At 38.9% G+C, this 16,821-nt stretch overlaps 1 protein-coding gene across 2 annotated transcripts in view; it reads left to right on the top strand.

Annotated features, from left to right (window-relative positions):
• Nucleotides 1-16,821, top strand: part of LOC105437744 (fibropellin-3-like) — a 35,805-nt gene that overhangs the window by 9,472 nt on the left and 9,512 nt on the right. Inside the window, exons 2-4 of one of the 2 annotated variants that reach the window (XM_030999418.1) lie at nucleotides 2,596-2,706; nucleotides 3,391-3,501; nucleotides 4,752-4,954. In XM_030999418.1, the coding sequence (XP_030855278.1) occupies nucleotides 2,596-2,706; nucleotides 3,391-3,501; nucleotides 4,752-4,876 (347 nt within the window). In that variant the 3' untranslated portion in view covers nucleotides 4,877-4,954. Of the gene's footprint in view, nucleotides 1-2,595; nucleotides 2,707-3,390; nucleotides 3,502-4,751; nucleotides 4,955-16,821 lie in introns of those variants that run through there. The other variant, XM_030999417.1, reaches the window with a different exon arrangement.

The following is a 16,821-nucleotide window of genomic DNA, read 5'->3' as shown; positions in this document are numbered from 1 at the left end:
ACCATTGAAAGGGTTCGAGATCATGACGACCAAATAATGCATCCGGAGTCAGTGAAGTAGAGTCTGTACTTTATTGTTTTCTCTTCGTTAAACAGCCTCGGCCAATACTAGCCAAAACGCTAAACAACAGTGACCGTATGCATGCTACCAAGTATCATATCCACAGCAGACTTTAAACAAAGTCTGATCACATTTCCTCCTACAGCAGGCCAAATGTACAAGTGCTTGCAGTCCTATCACATAGCTTAGAATCGCTACCTGCCTGCTATAGCATGCACCAATGCTAGCAATCACACAAAAGAAATCCACTCATGCAAAGAGTTCAATAGAGATACCCCCAAAAAAGGCGGGAAACAGTACAATGGGAACCCCTCTAGAGGGGAAACAATACATTGGGAATCCCTCTAAAGGGGAAACAATTTGTCATTGACTGAAGAAGCAAGGGGGGGGCATCTTTGCACCACATAATTTCTATTTAATTTACAACATAAATTCCAATTTACAACACATATGTATTTAAGATTTCCATTAAGAAGGTAAACAAGTAATTCTTACTTTCTAAATTAACAATTTTAAGTACACCATTCTTAAATTCCACGCTTTTGGAGCAGTTTGGTCCTTAACAATAAATGTGAAATTCGTTATTTATTTTAGTATATTTTCTCTACTTTCAGTCGTGGTCTGTTCTGCGGACATCCCGTGTATGAACACAGGTACCTGTGACAACAATGTATGTACATGTGCTTCGGGGTATTATGGAGCTACATGCGCTGACACAAGTAAGATATTTATAGATTAATATTCAGTTTTTATATAGCGTAAATTACATTTGAGTCTCTAAGCACTATGGAAATAGAAGAAAATCAAGAAGTGAGTACTGAAGAAATGAAATAATAAGAACATAATAGCACGGTAAATATCCAAACTAAAAACTACATTGTATTGCATAAAGAATGGTACGAAATAAACCCTGAAAAAGGTGAGACTGCCAAGTGATTTTTTTCTTTTCTTCGAATAATCTTTGCTCACATACGAAAACCAAGTGCATATTGTCACAAGGCGGGAATCGAGAAACACCTTAGACTGGGATCTTATTAATTCACACAGATAATAATATTAGGTTAAATGAACCTTTATTAATGTAAGCTATTCTTGAAACTGTCTGACCTGTGACTGCACTCATCCTTTTCCTTCACCTGATATGTGAATAAAGCTATCTTGTCAGGGGTTATCCCAACAACTCTTACACAGTACGACTGTGATATTTGACCAGCGTACGCCTTCTTACCTTACAGGAAATACTCCGACAACCTTACCGGAAGTGGATACACGTGGATACACCTCTGGAGTTTGATGAAATTAACAATACAAATTCCAATCATTTATTTTGAATATAAGATTTTTTACCAAGCGTGACTGTTCTCACAAATAGTCACTTGTTATTTTCCTTCTCAGTAAATGTGCAAGATTAGTTTGGAATGATTTCTCTCTTCTTTGTAGTCGACTGTGCAGGTGGTGACAACCCGTGTCTGAACCAAGGTACATGTGTAACTGGTACCAATACATGTACATGTGCTGATGGATTTACAGGATCTGTGTGTGACAGAGGTATGTAAATATATCATTCTCACTGGCTTAATAAAGAGATTGGGTCCAGAGAGATTGACGGAAGAAAAGAAGAGAAAAGAAAGTGATAATTCATTTAAGCCCAAAGAGAAGAAGAGAGGAAAAAGAGGAAGCGATAGAGAGAAAAAAATGAATGATTGAAAAAAAGAAATCGCTACCCTGTGTAACGGGTCGGTAACGTATTGGATGACATGTACATGTGCTTCGGGATTTAATGGAGCTTTTGTGTAGTACATGTATTAAAGGTACTATGTCCCGTTTGCAGTCAAAAAAAAATGAAAAGGTGAAATTCCACCGGCAGTTGAAAGTAAATACTAATTTAGAACTTCCCTAAAAAAAAGGGGGCTTCAAAATGTCTTGAAGTGGGAAAACAACGACTAGTTGTCGAATCGACTTAAGAGCTATAGAGCCAGTAAGTAATAGTCTGATTTTCAGACCATTGTACCGAATGGTCGTACGTTTGATGCTGCGCAAAGATTCAATCAGTTTAATTGTGGCCATTACAAGAAGTGGGTTTGGGATGTAGACAAATGCTCATGTACCCGTTACAGCTCATTTTATGTATGTTTACCAAAGCAGTATAAAAAAAAAGCCAGTCAGTCACTCCATAGTGTGGACAGTGAAGTCTAGCGAGTAAACGGGTTTCTTTGCATAATTTTATCATTAGGACTCTGCTAACGTTTAAATTTCACAGATAGGACATTCATAAAATATTCCTAAAATCTGCAAAGTTCTACAGAATTTGATGTTGGCTGCAAAAAAGGGCATATTATCTTCAAAACCCAATGTATCATAATTTTGATCCCCGTAGAAATTAACATAAATGTTTTGTTTCAATAAGGTTCTAGTACATGTACTAGACAAAGCTCCATTAAACCCCGAAGCACATGTACATGTCCGCGGTTAAAGTCCCTCCGCGGCACTAATGTCCTTTGGCAAGACTTAATAATTGAAACTCAATTTGCACAGATATCGACGAATGTGCTTCCACTCCGTGTATGGCTAATGAAGATTGTACCAATGGAGTGAACATGTATACATGTGCGTGCTCTGCTGGTTATGCTGGGACTCCATGTGCAGGTAAGCTATCAAGTCAAAGCAGATTACATACAAACACCTATTACATAAAGCAAAATAATGCTCCTTTCTCATCAAAACCTTATAGATACCTAGGCTTTCATGCTTAGTATCAGAGTCAAATCCAACTTACGGTTTGCATCTCCACTCGATCAACAGTGAAAAGTCACAATGTTAATTTATTTTGCGGCCTTTTTTTATTTGATTACCGGCGACGGCTACTTACTAATTTGTTTTGAATATAAACCTTTCAGTGAAACAAATGTTTAAGTATTTGACTGTAAATATATTTCGATGTTCAATGACATTGTAATCCATACCAAGTGTTGTTATCTAGTCTTCAAACACCGTGTTGTTGTTGTCCAAAACACTGTGTTTCTTCACAATATCCAGACTAGAATATAGTTTTATTTTTTTCACCTGACGACTGAACATTAATATTCCCATTACAAAAATAATAGAAAACGCATTAAACATTAAAAGAGATATTTAGTTCATTTACTTCGTTTAATTTATGTATTGTTGTAGTTTTACGAATGAGGTTGTCAATTCATTAACTGTCTTATTTAAAATGCCAGTTTTAAATTAATTTTCCTATCCGACAAAAAAAGATAAAGTGGTCAAAAGTGAAATTGTTTTCTAGTCGCTCTTATTCCAATGATTATCACTGAAACTCAATTTGCGCAGATATCGACGAATGTGCTTCCACTCCGTGTATGGCTAATGAAGATTGTACCAATGGATTGAACATGTATACCTGTGCGTGCTCTGCTGGTTATGCTGGGACTCCGTGTGCAGGTAAGCTATCAAGTCAAAGCAGATTACATACAAACACCTATTACATACAGCAAATGCTCCTTTCTCATCAAGACATTATAGATACCTAGGCTTTCATGCTTCGTATCAGAGTCAAATTCAACTCACGGTTTGCATCTCCACTCGATCAACAGTGAAAAGTCACACTGTTAATTGATTTTAATGGCCTTTTTTTTTAGTTGACCCAGCGACGGCCTGACGTAAAAAGTTAATGAATCAGTTTATCTTCCCAAATTACAAAAGTGCGAATCAAGCTACAGTGTCGAACATAAATGAGAAGGTTGACAAATTGTTAGGCTACCCCGGGTCCTATCGCTAAAAATAGTCCATTAAGTCACAAAATTATTTGTCCCTCTTTCGTTTATAATACAATATGGCGCTATTCAATGAAATCAGCACTATTATTCCGGCCCCTTGATTTGTATGAGACAAGTCGCTGAAAACGTACTCTTAACTACAATTTATAATCACTGTACATCCATAACTTTATGAACAATTTTGAAAAATGAACACTTATTTTCGTTTATTGCAACAAACGTGCAAAACAAAGCTTTCATTCTTATTATACGATACTTTTAAAATTGATGGTACTCGCTAATTAGTTTTGAATAGATACCCTTTCAGTGAAACAAGATTAGTAGGTGACTGTTTACTATGTTTCGATGTTCAATGATATTGTAATACATACCAAGTATTCGTTATCAAGTCTCCAAACACCGTGTTGATGTTGTCCAAAACACTGTGTTTCTTCACAATATCCAGACTAGAATATAGTTTTGTTTCACCTGACGACTGAACATTAATATTCCTATTACAAAATAGAGAACACATTAAACATTATTTTAAAGAGATAGTTAGTTCATGTTATGAAAAGAATATCCTATCTCTTCAGAACACCCACCTGTTACAAGCCATATATGCAACAACAACAAAATCATATGTATTTGAGATAGAAAATATGCGATAATCCTATGAATAAAGAACCTACATTGATGACATATATCGTGACTTTAACCTTTAATAACTATTGCATGGTCTTTATTGTAATTTACCCCCCCCCCTCCCACCCCTCCCCCAAGATTTCCATTAAGAAGGTAAACAAGTAATTCTTACTTTCTAAATTAACAATTTTAAGTACACCATTCTTAAATTCCACGCTTTTGGAGCAGTTTGGTCCTTAACAATAAATGTGAAATTCGTTATTTATTTTAGTATATTTTCTCTACTTTCAGTCGTGGTCTGTTCTGCGGACATCCCGTGTATGAACACAGGTACCTGTGACAACAATGTATGTACATGTGCTTCGGGGTATTATGGAGCTACATGCGCTGACACAAGTAAGATATTTATAGATTAATATTCAGTTTTTATATAGCGTAAATTACATTTGAGTCTCTAAGCACTATGGAAATAGAAGAAAATCAAGAAGTGAGTACTGAAGAAATGAAATAATAAGAACATAATAGCACGGTAAATATCCAAACTAAAAACTACATTGTATTGCATAAAGAATGGTACGAAATAAACCCTGAAAAAGGTGAGACTGCCAAGTGATTTTTTTCTTTTCTTCGAATAATCTTTGCTCACATACGAAAACCAAGTGCATATTGTCACAAGGCGGGAATCGAGAAACACCTTAGACTGGAATCTTATTAATTCACACAGATAATAATATTAGGTTAAATGAACCTTTATTAATGTAAGCTATTCTTGAAACTGTCTGACCTGTGACTGCACTCATCCTTTTCCTTCACCTGATATGTGAATAAAGCTATCTTGTCAGGGGTAATCCCAACAACTCTTACACAGTACGACTGTGATATTTGACCAGCGTACGCCGTCTTACCTTACAGGAAATACTCCGACAACCTTACCGGAAGTGGATACGGGTGAAGCTTTTCTTCACACACCTAATCGGAGATGAAGGTAGCCCATTCAATGTGTAAAAATTGCCAATTTGATAAGTGTAAGGATCGCATTGTACACGTACAACCGCTATACTACACACACGCAATATATTCTTTGTGTATTGTATCCATCAGGCATGATCAGTGCAACGATGGCTGGCTACCAATTAAAATAGGCATGGTGGTCGGATATAATGAGAGTAGATGATGGAGGGGGGGGGGGTAAAGCGCAGTACTTAAGGGCAAATCAAAGAATTATACTACGACCTCACCTCATTTATGTTAGAAATTAAAACGTTATTATCTTCTTTCGAATTGCAATATATCCCCGCACCATAATTATAAGCATGTCATGCATATGCCTTTTCTCTGCGAAAGGGGGCATTGACTCTTTAAATACCAAATCACATAATCTATTCACCATTATATGTCACCGTCATGTACATATTTTCTATGGATATAATTTTTCACGATCTCAACTCTTTACCACATTAGCGTCATGTACATTGTCGATGGATAAAGTGGAATATTAACTCTTCACCACCCTACGCTAACTTTTCACCACCCTAGCGTCATGTACATTGTCAATTATGGATAAAGTGGAATATTAACTCTTCACCACCCTACGCTAACTTTTCACCACCCTTCCGTCATGTACATTGTCTATGGATAAGCTGGAATATTAACTCTTCACCACCCTACGCTAACTATTCACCACCCTACCGTCATGTACATTGTCTATGGATAAGCTGGAATATAAACTCTTCACCACCCTACGCTAACTTTTCACCACCCTAGCGCCATGTACATTGTCTATGAATAAGCTGGAATATAAACTCTTCACCACCCTACGCTAACTTTTCACCACCCTAGCGTCATGTACATTATCTATGGATAAGCTGGAATATAAACTCTTCACCACCTTACGCTAACTCTTCACCACCCTACGCTAACTTTTCACCACCCTAGCGTCATGTACATTGTCTATGGATAAGCTGGAATATTAACTCTTCACCACCCTACGCTAACTTTTCACCACCCTAGCGCCATGTACATTGTCTATGGATAAACTGGAATATTAACTCTTCACCACCCTACGCTAACTTTTCACCACCCTAGCGCCATGTACATTGTCTATGGATAAGCTGGAATATTAACTCTTCACCACCCTACGCTAACTTTTCACCACCCTAGCGTCATGTACATTGTCTATGGATAAGCTGGAATATTAACTCTTCACCACCCTACGCTAACTTTTCACCACCCTAGCGTCATGTACATTATCTATGGATAAGCTGGAATATAAACTCTTCACCACCCTACGCTAACTTTTCACCACCCTAGCGCCATGTACATTGTCTATGGATAAGCTGGAATATAAACTCTTCACCACCCTACGCTAACTTTTCACCACCCTAGCGCCATGTACATTGTCTATGGATAAGCTGGAATATTAACTCTTCACCACCCTACGCTAACTTTTCACCACCCTAGCGCCATGTACATTGTCTATGGATAAGCTGGAATATTAACTCTTCACCACCCTACGCTAACTTTTCACCACCCTTCCGTTATGTACATTGTCTATGGATAAGCTGGAACATTAACTCCTTACCACCCTACGCTAACTTTTCACCACCCTAGCGTCATGTACATTGTCTAAGGATAAGCTGGAATATTAACTCTTCACCACCCTACGCTAACTTTTCACCACCCTTCCGTTATGTACATTGTCTATGGATAAGCTGGAACATTAACTCTTCACCACCCTACGCTAACTTTTCACCACCCTAGCGTCATGTACATTGTCTATGGATAAGCTGGAATATTAACTCTTCACCACCCTACGCTAACTTTTCACCACCCTTCCGTTATGTACATTGTCTATGGATAAGCTGGAACATTAACTCCTTACCACCCTACGCTAACTTTTCACCACCCTAGCGTCATGTACATTGTCTAAGGATAAGCTGGAATATTAACTCTTCACCACCCTACGCTAACTTTTCACCACCCTTCCGTTATGTACATTGTCTATGGATAAGCTGGAACATTAACTCTTCACCACCCTACGCTAACTTTTCACCACCCTAGCGTCATGTACATTGTCTATGGATAAGCTGGAATATTAACTCTTCACCACCCTACGCTAACTTTTCACCACCCTAGCGCCATGTACATTGTCTATGGATAAGCTGGAATATTAACTCTTCACCACCCTACGCTAACTTTTCACCACCCTAGCGCCATGTACATTGTCTATGGATAAGCTGGAATATTAACTCTTCACCACCCTACGGTCATGTACATTGTCTATGGATAAACTGGAATATTTATTTTTTTTACCATCCAATTACAATACAGTTTATTGAAGTTAAAACGGTATTATGTCCTATGTGCAGGCCAAAAATAATGACGAGGTTAAATTCCAACGTAATTTGAATGATAATAACAATTTAGAACTTCCCTCAAAACCAAAAGGTTTGAAAATGTCTTTTTGTGAGAAAATAATGATCATTAGTTGTCGAATTGAATTTAGCTAGCACGCTCGTTTAATTAGTCTGATTTTTACATAATAGACAAATGTACATTTAGTACATGTAGAGAGGCGCGGATCCAGGGGGGGCGAGCGGGCCTTGCCCCCCCCCCCCCCCCCCGAAAAAAAGGAGAGAAAGAAAAGGAAAAGAAGGGAAAGGGAAAGAGGAGAAAAAGGGAAAAAAGAGGAAGAAGAAAAGAAAAGAGGGAAGAAGGAGATCGTGGGGGGGGGCAAAAGGAATTGCCTCCCAGGCTGCTGCCCCCTCCCCCAATCAAAAAATAAAAGAGAAGGAAGGAAAGGGAAAGAAAAAAAGGGAAAAATGAGATAAAGGGAAGGAAAAAAGAGGAAGAAGAAAAGAAAAGAAGGGGGATATCAGTTGCAATTTTTCCGATCGGGGGGGGGTGGAGGCAAAAGGCCCTTGCCCCCCCCCCCCCCCCCCCCGTCCCCGCGTTAAAAAAAAGAGAAGGAAGGAAAAGGAAAAGAGGAGAGCTAAAAGGGAACAAAAAAGAGGAAGAAGAAAAGAAAAGGGAGAAAAGAAGGGGAGATCAGTCAACAATGTGTGGAGCGGAGTGGGGCCAAAATGACCTTGCCCCCCCCCCCCCCAGGCAAACTTAAAAGAGAGAGAAGGGAAAGGGAAAGAGGAGAGAAAGGGAAAGAGCAAAAAGAGAATGAAGAAAGGTAAGGGATATCAGTTGTAATTTTCTCGTCAACAAGGTGTAAATCGGGGGGGGGGCACTGGCGTACTGATAGGGGAGGGGGGGGGCTTTGGGGAAATAAAATTCAAACGTGGTTTATTTCTAATTCCATAACGGTGGTTTACAAATAATGCTGAAATGACATAATTATCCGAGATTTTTCATCACTTTTAAGTAAATTGTACTTTTGTATGCGTTTGTTGGAAAAATGACAAATTCCTAAATTTACAGCCAGGCAAGAAAATGCTTTTTGAGATGCCTACATGTCAGGGCCCGCGGAACGGCGGGGATCGGGATCCTCGAGCCTCCCCCCCCCCCCCCACTTTTTTTGAAAAAGTATATTAAAGAGAAATAGAAATAAAGAGAGCAAGAAAGAAAAAATAGTTAACTGCCAGTGACACATTATAATGATGTATCAAAATATGCTCATCTGACCATGATTAAATTAAATGCCTAAAACCACGAGGGCTCAGCCCCCTGGATTCCACCTAGGGCCCTAAGGCGGGCCCTTAGATGCTCATCTGACAGTCAATTAAACGCCTAAAACCCCTGAGCTTCCGGGGGCTCTGCCCCCTTGACCCCAACGAAAAGCCTCAAGGCGGGCCCCTTGATACTCATCTGACCGTAATTGAGTGCCTAAAACCCTTGAGTTTCCGGGGGCTCCGCCCCCTGAACCCCATGCCAATTAGTGACCTGCAAATGTCACAATTAGATATCAAAATAATGCTCATCTGACCGTAATTAAATGCCTAAAACCCCTGAACTTCCGGGGCAGACAAGGTATCAACATAAGTTCATCTGACTGCAGGCGCGTAGCCAGCGGGCGGTGGGGTGGTCCCCCCCCCCCCCCAAAACGCGTAGCGAGGGAGCGCGGGAGGGGGGAAACTGAATTCAGACGAAGAATATTTTCGAGAGCGGTACAACGAATCGTCTTCTTTCTCGAAAAATTAAATGAAACGTCGAAGCTTCGCACGGGTGGGGGGGGGGGGGGGAACTGAATTTAGACGAAGATTAAGAGTCGATAACGGTACAACGAATCGTCTTCTTTCTCTAATAATTTTTTGAAATGTCAAAGCTTCCGCGCTTCGCGGAGGAGGGAGGGGGAAAACTCGCCCCTACTTGCACCCACCCCCTCCCAATTACGTCACTGCTGGTCACCATAACGTACCAATATTTGGCTCGCATGATTTCAAATTTGCCCTCCCCCCCCCCCTAAGAAATCCTGGATCCGTGCCTGCATGTAATGCTCATGTACCCCTTACAGCTCTATTTACCAAAGCAAGTCAATCATTCATTCAATAGCGTCTGACGGTCAAGTCTTAAAAGTAAACAGGTTTCCTTGCATAATTTGAATTCTATAGGACACTGCTAACAGATAGGACATACGTGACATATTCACAATTCCTGCAAAGTTCTTCAGACTTTCATGTTGGCTGAAAAAGAGATCATGGGGTTCAAATAAAACCTTTAAGAGATTTATTATTTCCGATCGGTGGGTTTATGTATAAGCAATTGCTTCACGAGGATGAACTGAAATAAACAGATGCGATCCCCTTCTGTCGCCTATATAAATTAAAAAAATATATATATAGGGCTTGATATGTAGACGGGTGAGATACTTTAACAATGAAACAGTCCTCTTCATTTAACAGACTATCAAACAAATTATAAAACTTGCACTCTCCAAAATATTATCGTCAAGAATTTAAAATTCTATTGTACTAGCCTGTATATCTTTTTCTAATACAACTGTAGAGAAAACATATATTGTAACATTCTGTAATATGTGGAATATATTTTACAAATGAACCTCAATATACCTGGCAAATGCGCAATTACACCTTGTTCCCGAAATATTTTGCGGTACCGCAAGACCTTATGCAGGTACATGCAACTGGGAAACTGTTGATTCGTCGGAAGTTTGCAACTTGAATGGATCTTATTTCAGTCGTTATGAATTCAAGAGAATCGGAAATGAACGGCGAAATTGTTGTGCTGTTTATGTAGGACCTCCACACAATTCCACATTGATTCCAAAGGGATGACAACATAATGAAGCACGAAGGCAAAGCTGGTCTCGTAAATGTTTTTAATAATACGTGGTTTTCATTGTGACTTGGTTGCCATGTCTAATGTTTTAAATATGTGCACAGCTGCATTTGAGATGTAAACTGACTGTACAACATTGAATTTATCTCCCATATAATTATACTAGAGAGAATGTGAATAACAACGAATTTGTTAACAAAACGCATTTTGCCCCCCCCCCCACAAAAACGCCCCCCCCCCCCCTCCAAAAAAAACAACAAAAAAAACAGTAAAGGAGTAAACATGGTTTGTATTTTTAACCCAAGAGAACATAACAATAATAAAATCCTGAATTAAATCACATATACAATTCCATTCAAAGAAAAGAAACGTTCACAGGAATTAAATTTCATAAACATTGCGCATGCCACCTATACGGTATAATGGAGGTCTTTATAATAGCGCATATCATGGACATATTGTGCGAAAATGGGAAAGCGTGTCTGTTTTTTTGTTATAGGGGTGAGAAGACATGAGCCCCCGAACGCTGGCGTACTGATGGGGGGGGGGTGTATTTCTTATTCGATTCCAGTAATTTACAAATGTTGTTATGACATGATTTTCCGGTATTTTTTCTCCATTTTTGTTGTTGTAAGTCTTACCTTTTTATGCGTTTGTTGGACGATAAGAAATTCCCAAATTACAGTCGAGCGAAAAATACGCTTATTTAGAAGCCTTTATGTCATGGTCTGCAAAGTGGCTGGGCTCGAGCCTCCCCCCCCCCCCCCCCACCTCACTTTTTGAAAAAGTATGTTAAAGAGAAAAAGAAAGAAAGACGGAGAGAAAAAATAAGTGACCTGCCAATGTCACAAATAAGGTATAAAAAATGCTCATCTGACCGTAATTAAATGCCTTAAACCCCAGAGCTTAAGGGGGCTCCGCCCCGAACCCCACCAAGGGCCTTAAGGCGGCCCCCTTGATGCTCATCTGACCGTAATATACCTAAAACCCCTGAGCTTCCGGGGGCTCTGTCCTTTGGATGCTCATCTGACCGTAATTAAATACCTAAAAAACCCGAGCTTTCGGGGGTTATACCCCCTAGACCCCACCAATGTCCCTAAGGCGGGCTCCTGGATGCTCATCTTACCGTAATTAAATACCTAAGCCCCTGAGCTTCCCCGGGCTCTGCCCCCTGGAGCCCACCAGGGGCCCTAAGGCGGGCCCGTGGATGCTCATCTGATCGTAATTAAATACCTAAAACCCCTGAGCTTCCGGGGGCTCTGCCCCCTGGACCCACTATAGGGCGGGCCCCTGGATGCTCATCTGACCGTAGTTAAATATTAAAACCTCTGGGCTTCTGGGGGCTCCCCACCTGGAACAAGTCATTGGCCTTAAAGAGGGCCCCTGGATGCTCATCTAACCGTAATTTAATACCTAAAACCCCTGAGCTTCCGGGGCTCAGCCCCTTGACCCCCCTACCAAGACTCATGCCCTGGACCCTATGCCAATTTACGCTCTACCTGATCGTTAATACTCCACTTTGAAAAACGTTCCGCGGGAGCTGCATGGTAGATGTAAGACTGGTGGTGATGCAGATTTTTTCGTCTGCCCCCCCCCCCCCTTCAGAACGTTTTTTCTCATTACGTCACTGCCCCTGGAAGGTGAGCCCCCTGGAATGTTTGCCACCCCAACCCCCCCCCCCCCCCATCCCAAACTGTTTCCGGCGCGCCTGATCTATACAGTACTAGTAATGATTCGTTATTCTAATGTTGCCATGTATTACCGTAGAGGCTATGTCTACGAGAACGAAGAAGAGAAAATAGAATTGAAAGGGGAAAAAAGTCATATATGCATTGGCATTTCCTGTAATTTCTCAATAAATGTTTATTAGTTTTCGAAATATTCTAGTGTCCGCAGTCTTAATATTATTTTCAAACTTCAGATGTGTATCATTGTGAGAATTTCATGAGAGCTTAGTTGTCCCCGTCTTATAGAGTTACGATTGATCCAAATCAATCGTAAGTCCTCCAATCAATCGCAAGTTTGTAGTCTCCACTCACTGGGGAAAAGGGGCGGCCGAGCGACTTCAAAAGTGGGGGGGGGGGCACCAAGAAAAAAGGACACTTTCTTAAGAAAAAAAGGCACCTAGGCTACAAAGGGAAATCTCAAAGAGAAAATAGACATTGTTTAGACTTCGGTATATACCCCTACATTGTGTTTACAGGGATGATTTCAATATTTGTTTCACTTTATACACCATACAAGATATTGCATAATGCATCATGCTTTGCAGTTGGGTGTGATGGTCTGAACATTTATTTGCGAGCGAGGAAAAGTGTTAAGATTTGTGAGGTCGCAGTGCGAAAAATTACATCTTATAAAGAGGAAAAAACCCAATCCTGATAGGGTTATAAGTACATTTTCATAACGGAAGACTGAAAAGACCTTAGATAAAATAACATAAGTATATTTTGATTTGATTATATTTTCTTCTGCATTCGTGTAATCATACAGTTTTTCGATAACAATAATAATATAAAGTACAATAAGTATTTTTCTGACAATGAATCATAAATTAGCAAATACATATATATATATATATATAAAATGTCATAAATACTAAGTTTCCTCAAACATTATAAAACATGATACAATTATGTGCGGAAGAAGGACTGTCATTGTAAGCAGATTGCTTGATAAAACGACAACCCCAGACAAAAACTCATGAATATATTAACACATATTAAGCAGATACGGATAGGTAATTGAAAATACAAATTTCGATGATGGTGATATTGACAATGCAGATGAGGATGATGATGATGATGAAGACGATGATGATGATGATGATGATAATGATTCGAATGAAAGAAGAGATGACATGATAAACAATGAAGAGTTGACACAGAAATTCTACCTTGAGTATTCTGATAATAACATCGTTTTAACTTTGGCCTGAAATGAGTAGAGTGAGCAGGCCCGTAGCCACGGGGGGGGGGGGCACGTGCCCCCCCCCCCAAAAAAAATTGAAATTGTTTAGACCCCTCCCCAGAACGTCGATCAATTACATGTATGTGTCCCCCCCTAAACATCAAACTCTGGCTACGGCCCTGAGAGGGAGCAACATGATTTAATAGATTCTGGGAAAAAGTTCCATAGGTCAGGACCATGGTGTCTTATGGATTTATTTCGGGTATACTAGATGAAAATTTGAGGAATTACGAGTAGGGTAAGAGTAAATAGCTTTATTCATAGTGTAAAAGTTTTGAAATGAAAGAGGGAGCATATTTTTTAAATACTTAAACATGATCAGTAAACATTGTAGCGAATTTATGTCGAATACTGTAAGGGTTTTCAGTTTGTAAAATATTGGACTTGTGTGAGATAAATAATGGTGAACCGGTACATAATACGAAGGGCTTTCTTTTGCAATAAATAAATAGAGTTGATTTTGATTTTGGCGCTGGTGGCCAATACTAAATTGCAATATGTTATCTACTGTAATATCAATGAATTATAAAGCATAACAAGCGGATAACATGGGATTAATTTCTTCTTTCAAAATTGTTTCAAAATTACAGTAAGTTCATTGGCTGCATGTATCTCTTTCAAAAAGTGTTTGAACTAACTATAACAATCCCATTTTTGTCTTGATGTCTTGATTTGAAATGTCTTGATTTGTAACTGTCCCTTATTACCTACGCATGTTGGTAATGAGAGACCTTTGGTGATGACGTCATAAATTATTTATATATATATAATGGTTTATTTATTCAAAAAATCACATTGCAGCCCAAAGGCTGAATTGCACGATTTTTTACAAGTCTTTGACATAAAAACAGATTATAATGAACATTGTAAAAAGCATTACACAAAATAATAACTGCATACAAAATTAGTAACGCAATAATATTCAACTAATATTCTTTTACATTTTAAACCGAAATAGCTAGAGTTATCAGATGGTATAAAGGCAAATAGATTAATAGATGATCAGGTTGAGAGAGGGAGAGAGATAATCAAGAAGGGAGAGAAAAAAGGTGGGAGTCAGAGAGGAAGAACTAGTGTTGGAAGAAAAAATACCATAAGATAAAAACTAAGAATCAGGAGTAACGAAAGCCAGAAATAAGGCTATGTGTTTTTGAATGCTTCATCGTCAGATGAGAGAGCAAACCAGGTACAAGGAATACATGATATATTGATATGTGAATATTGTTAAATTAAAATACAATTCATCATTTAAAAAGGTTGTATGCTTAAAATAATACTTAAAAGTGAAATTAGATAAATTATACTTGTACACTATACAGAGTCCACAAATAAATACAAATAGGCTATTATTTACATTTAAAACATCATATATATATACACTGTTGGTCATAATGGTGGAATAATTATTTTTACCCCAGTTTAGGGAAGGATTTAAAAAATTATTTATTTCTAATAGATCTAGATAATGGCATACATTCTCAGATTTTATTGAATATTGATTTGCGAGTGTTTCTTTTGCGTGACTGCTAAATCATATGTGTGCTACTATGCTAATCAGCTAGGGAACCTACGTCCTTAAATCATAATTGACAGTAATGAGGATTAATGCCTCACAAAAGGGCACTTATATAGCTGATCGACACGATTTTTATCCTGGGGCCTCACAGTAACGAGGCCATTACTTAGCCCCTGAATCATGACTGTACACAGTGTTTGCTAGGGTACGCGGCCGCCCCCACAAATCCCCCAAAACGAAGAAAATGCAATAAATTGTCAAAAATTCATTGCAATTTCCCCCCGCCCCCAACAGGAAAAATTTCTCTGTGTGGCCATGCCTTGAACCATAATGCATGACCCTACAGAGGAATTTTTCCTGTTGGGGGCCGGGGGAAAATGCAATGAATTTTTGACAATTTATTGCATTTTCTTCGTTTTGGGGGATTTGTGGAAGGGGCCGCGTACCCTAGCAAACACTGCGTACAGTCATGATTCAGGGGCTAAGCAATGGCCTCGTTACTGTGAGGCCCCAGGATAAAAATCGTGTCGATCAGCTATATATCAGTGCCCTTTTGTGAGGCATTAATCCTCATTACTGTCAATCATGACTTAAGGACGTAGGTCCCTTAGCTGATTAGCATAGTAACACACATATGATGAAGCAGTCACGCAAAACAAATACTCGCAAATTAGTATTCAATAAAATCTGAGAATGTATGCCATTATCTAGATCTATTAGAAATAAATAATTTTTAAAAATCCTTCCCTAAACTGGGGTAAAAATAAATATTCCACCTTTATGACCAACAGTGTATGTAGAATGTAGGATGCGAGGAATTAGGCGATACAACAGCAAAGGCAGATGTGTATATCATAATATGTATATGAAGTGGGAGAGCGAGAGAGAGAGGGGAGGAATAAGATAGAAAAGGTAGTATGTGAGAGAAGGAATAACAGAAGGAGAGAAAGAGTAATATAGTAAAAGAGAGAAAATGTAAGGAGGTGAAAGAAAAAGTCAAGATTCATCAATATCCAAATCTAAGGTATGTGTAAACCGAACATCATCCCTAATAACCAAATTCATCGATAACAGTGTTCACCAAAATCCACAATCTTGATAATATCAATGAATTTATTTTTAACAAAACAAATTCATCTAAGGCAATCATATGATTATTAGACTTTTCATGAGGTATTGTTTAGTATGTCAATCAAGAAGGGGATGGGGCTTTTTCTGTACCTTTCTGTCCTACAGCGCATTTGTTGGTAGTGGGTTTTATTTCTAAGTGATCGGGAACCTTCATGTTGTCTCCTAAGGGGTAACCAGCTATTGAAGTGGCTAGATTTCGTGAGGGCTTGGGCAAATTTCTTACAAAGATGATCCCTTCTAACTTCGAGTTTCTCAAGACGTGTGTGGTCCAGCGCTTCATCGTAAGATGAATAAGCTGAACCCATGATCAAACGAAGGGCACGTTTTTGCACTCTCTCAATTTGACTAGTTTGGAAAGAGGTAAGACCTGGGTTATTAATCAGTTACATCATGACCACAATTTTGTTTCCCAATAAAGAGAAGAAGTTACTAAAGAGAAAACAAAACTTTCTGTATGTGTAACATTTTTCATGTTTATGTAAATTATGGAAATGTGCT

Source organism: Strongylocentrotus purpuratus, unplaced genomic scaffold (assembly GCF_000002235.5).
Source record: "Strongylocentrotus purpuratus isolate Spur 01 unplaced genomic scaffold, Spur_5.0 spur5_scaffold_5, whole genome shotgun sequence".
Taxonomy (NCBI): Eukaryota; Metazoa; Echinodermata; class Echinoidea; order Camarodonta; family Strongylocentrotidae; genus Strongylocentrotus; species Strongylocentrotus purpuratus.
The sequence above is the reverse complement of the archived record's forward strand: the minus strand, read 5'-3'. Positions and strand labels throughout refer to the sequence as shown.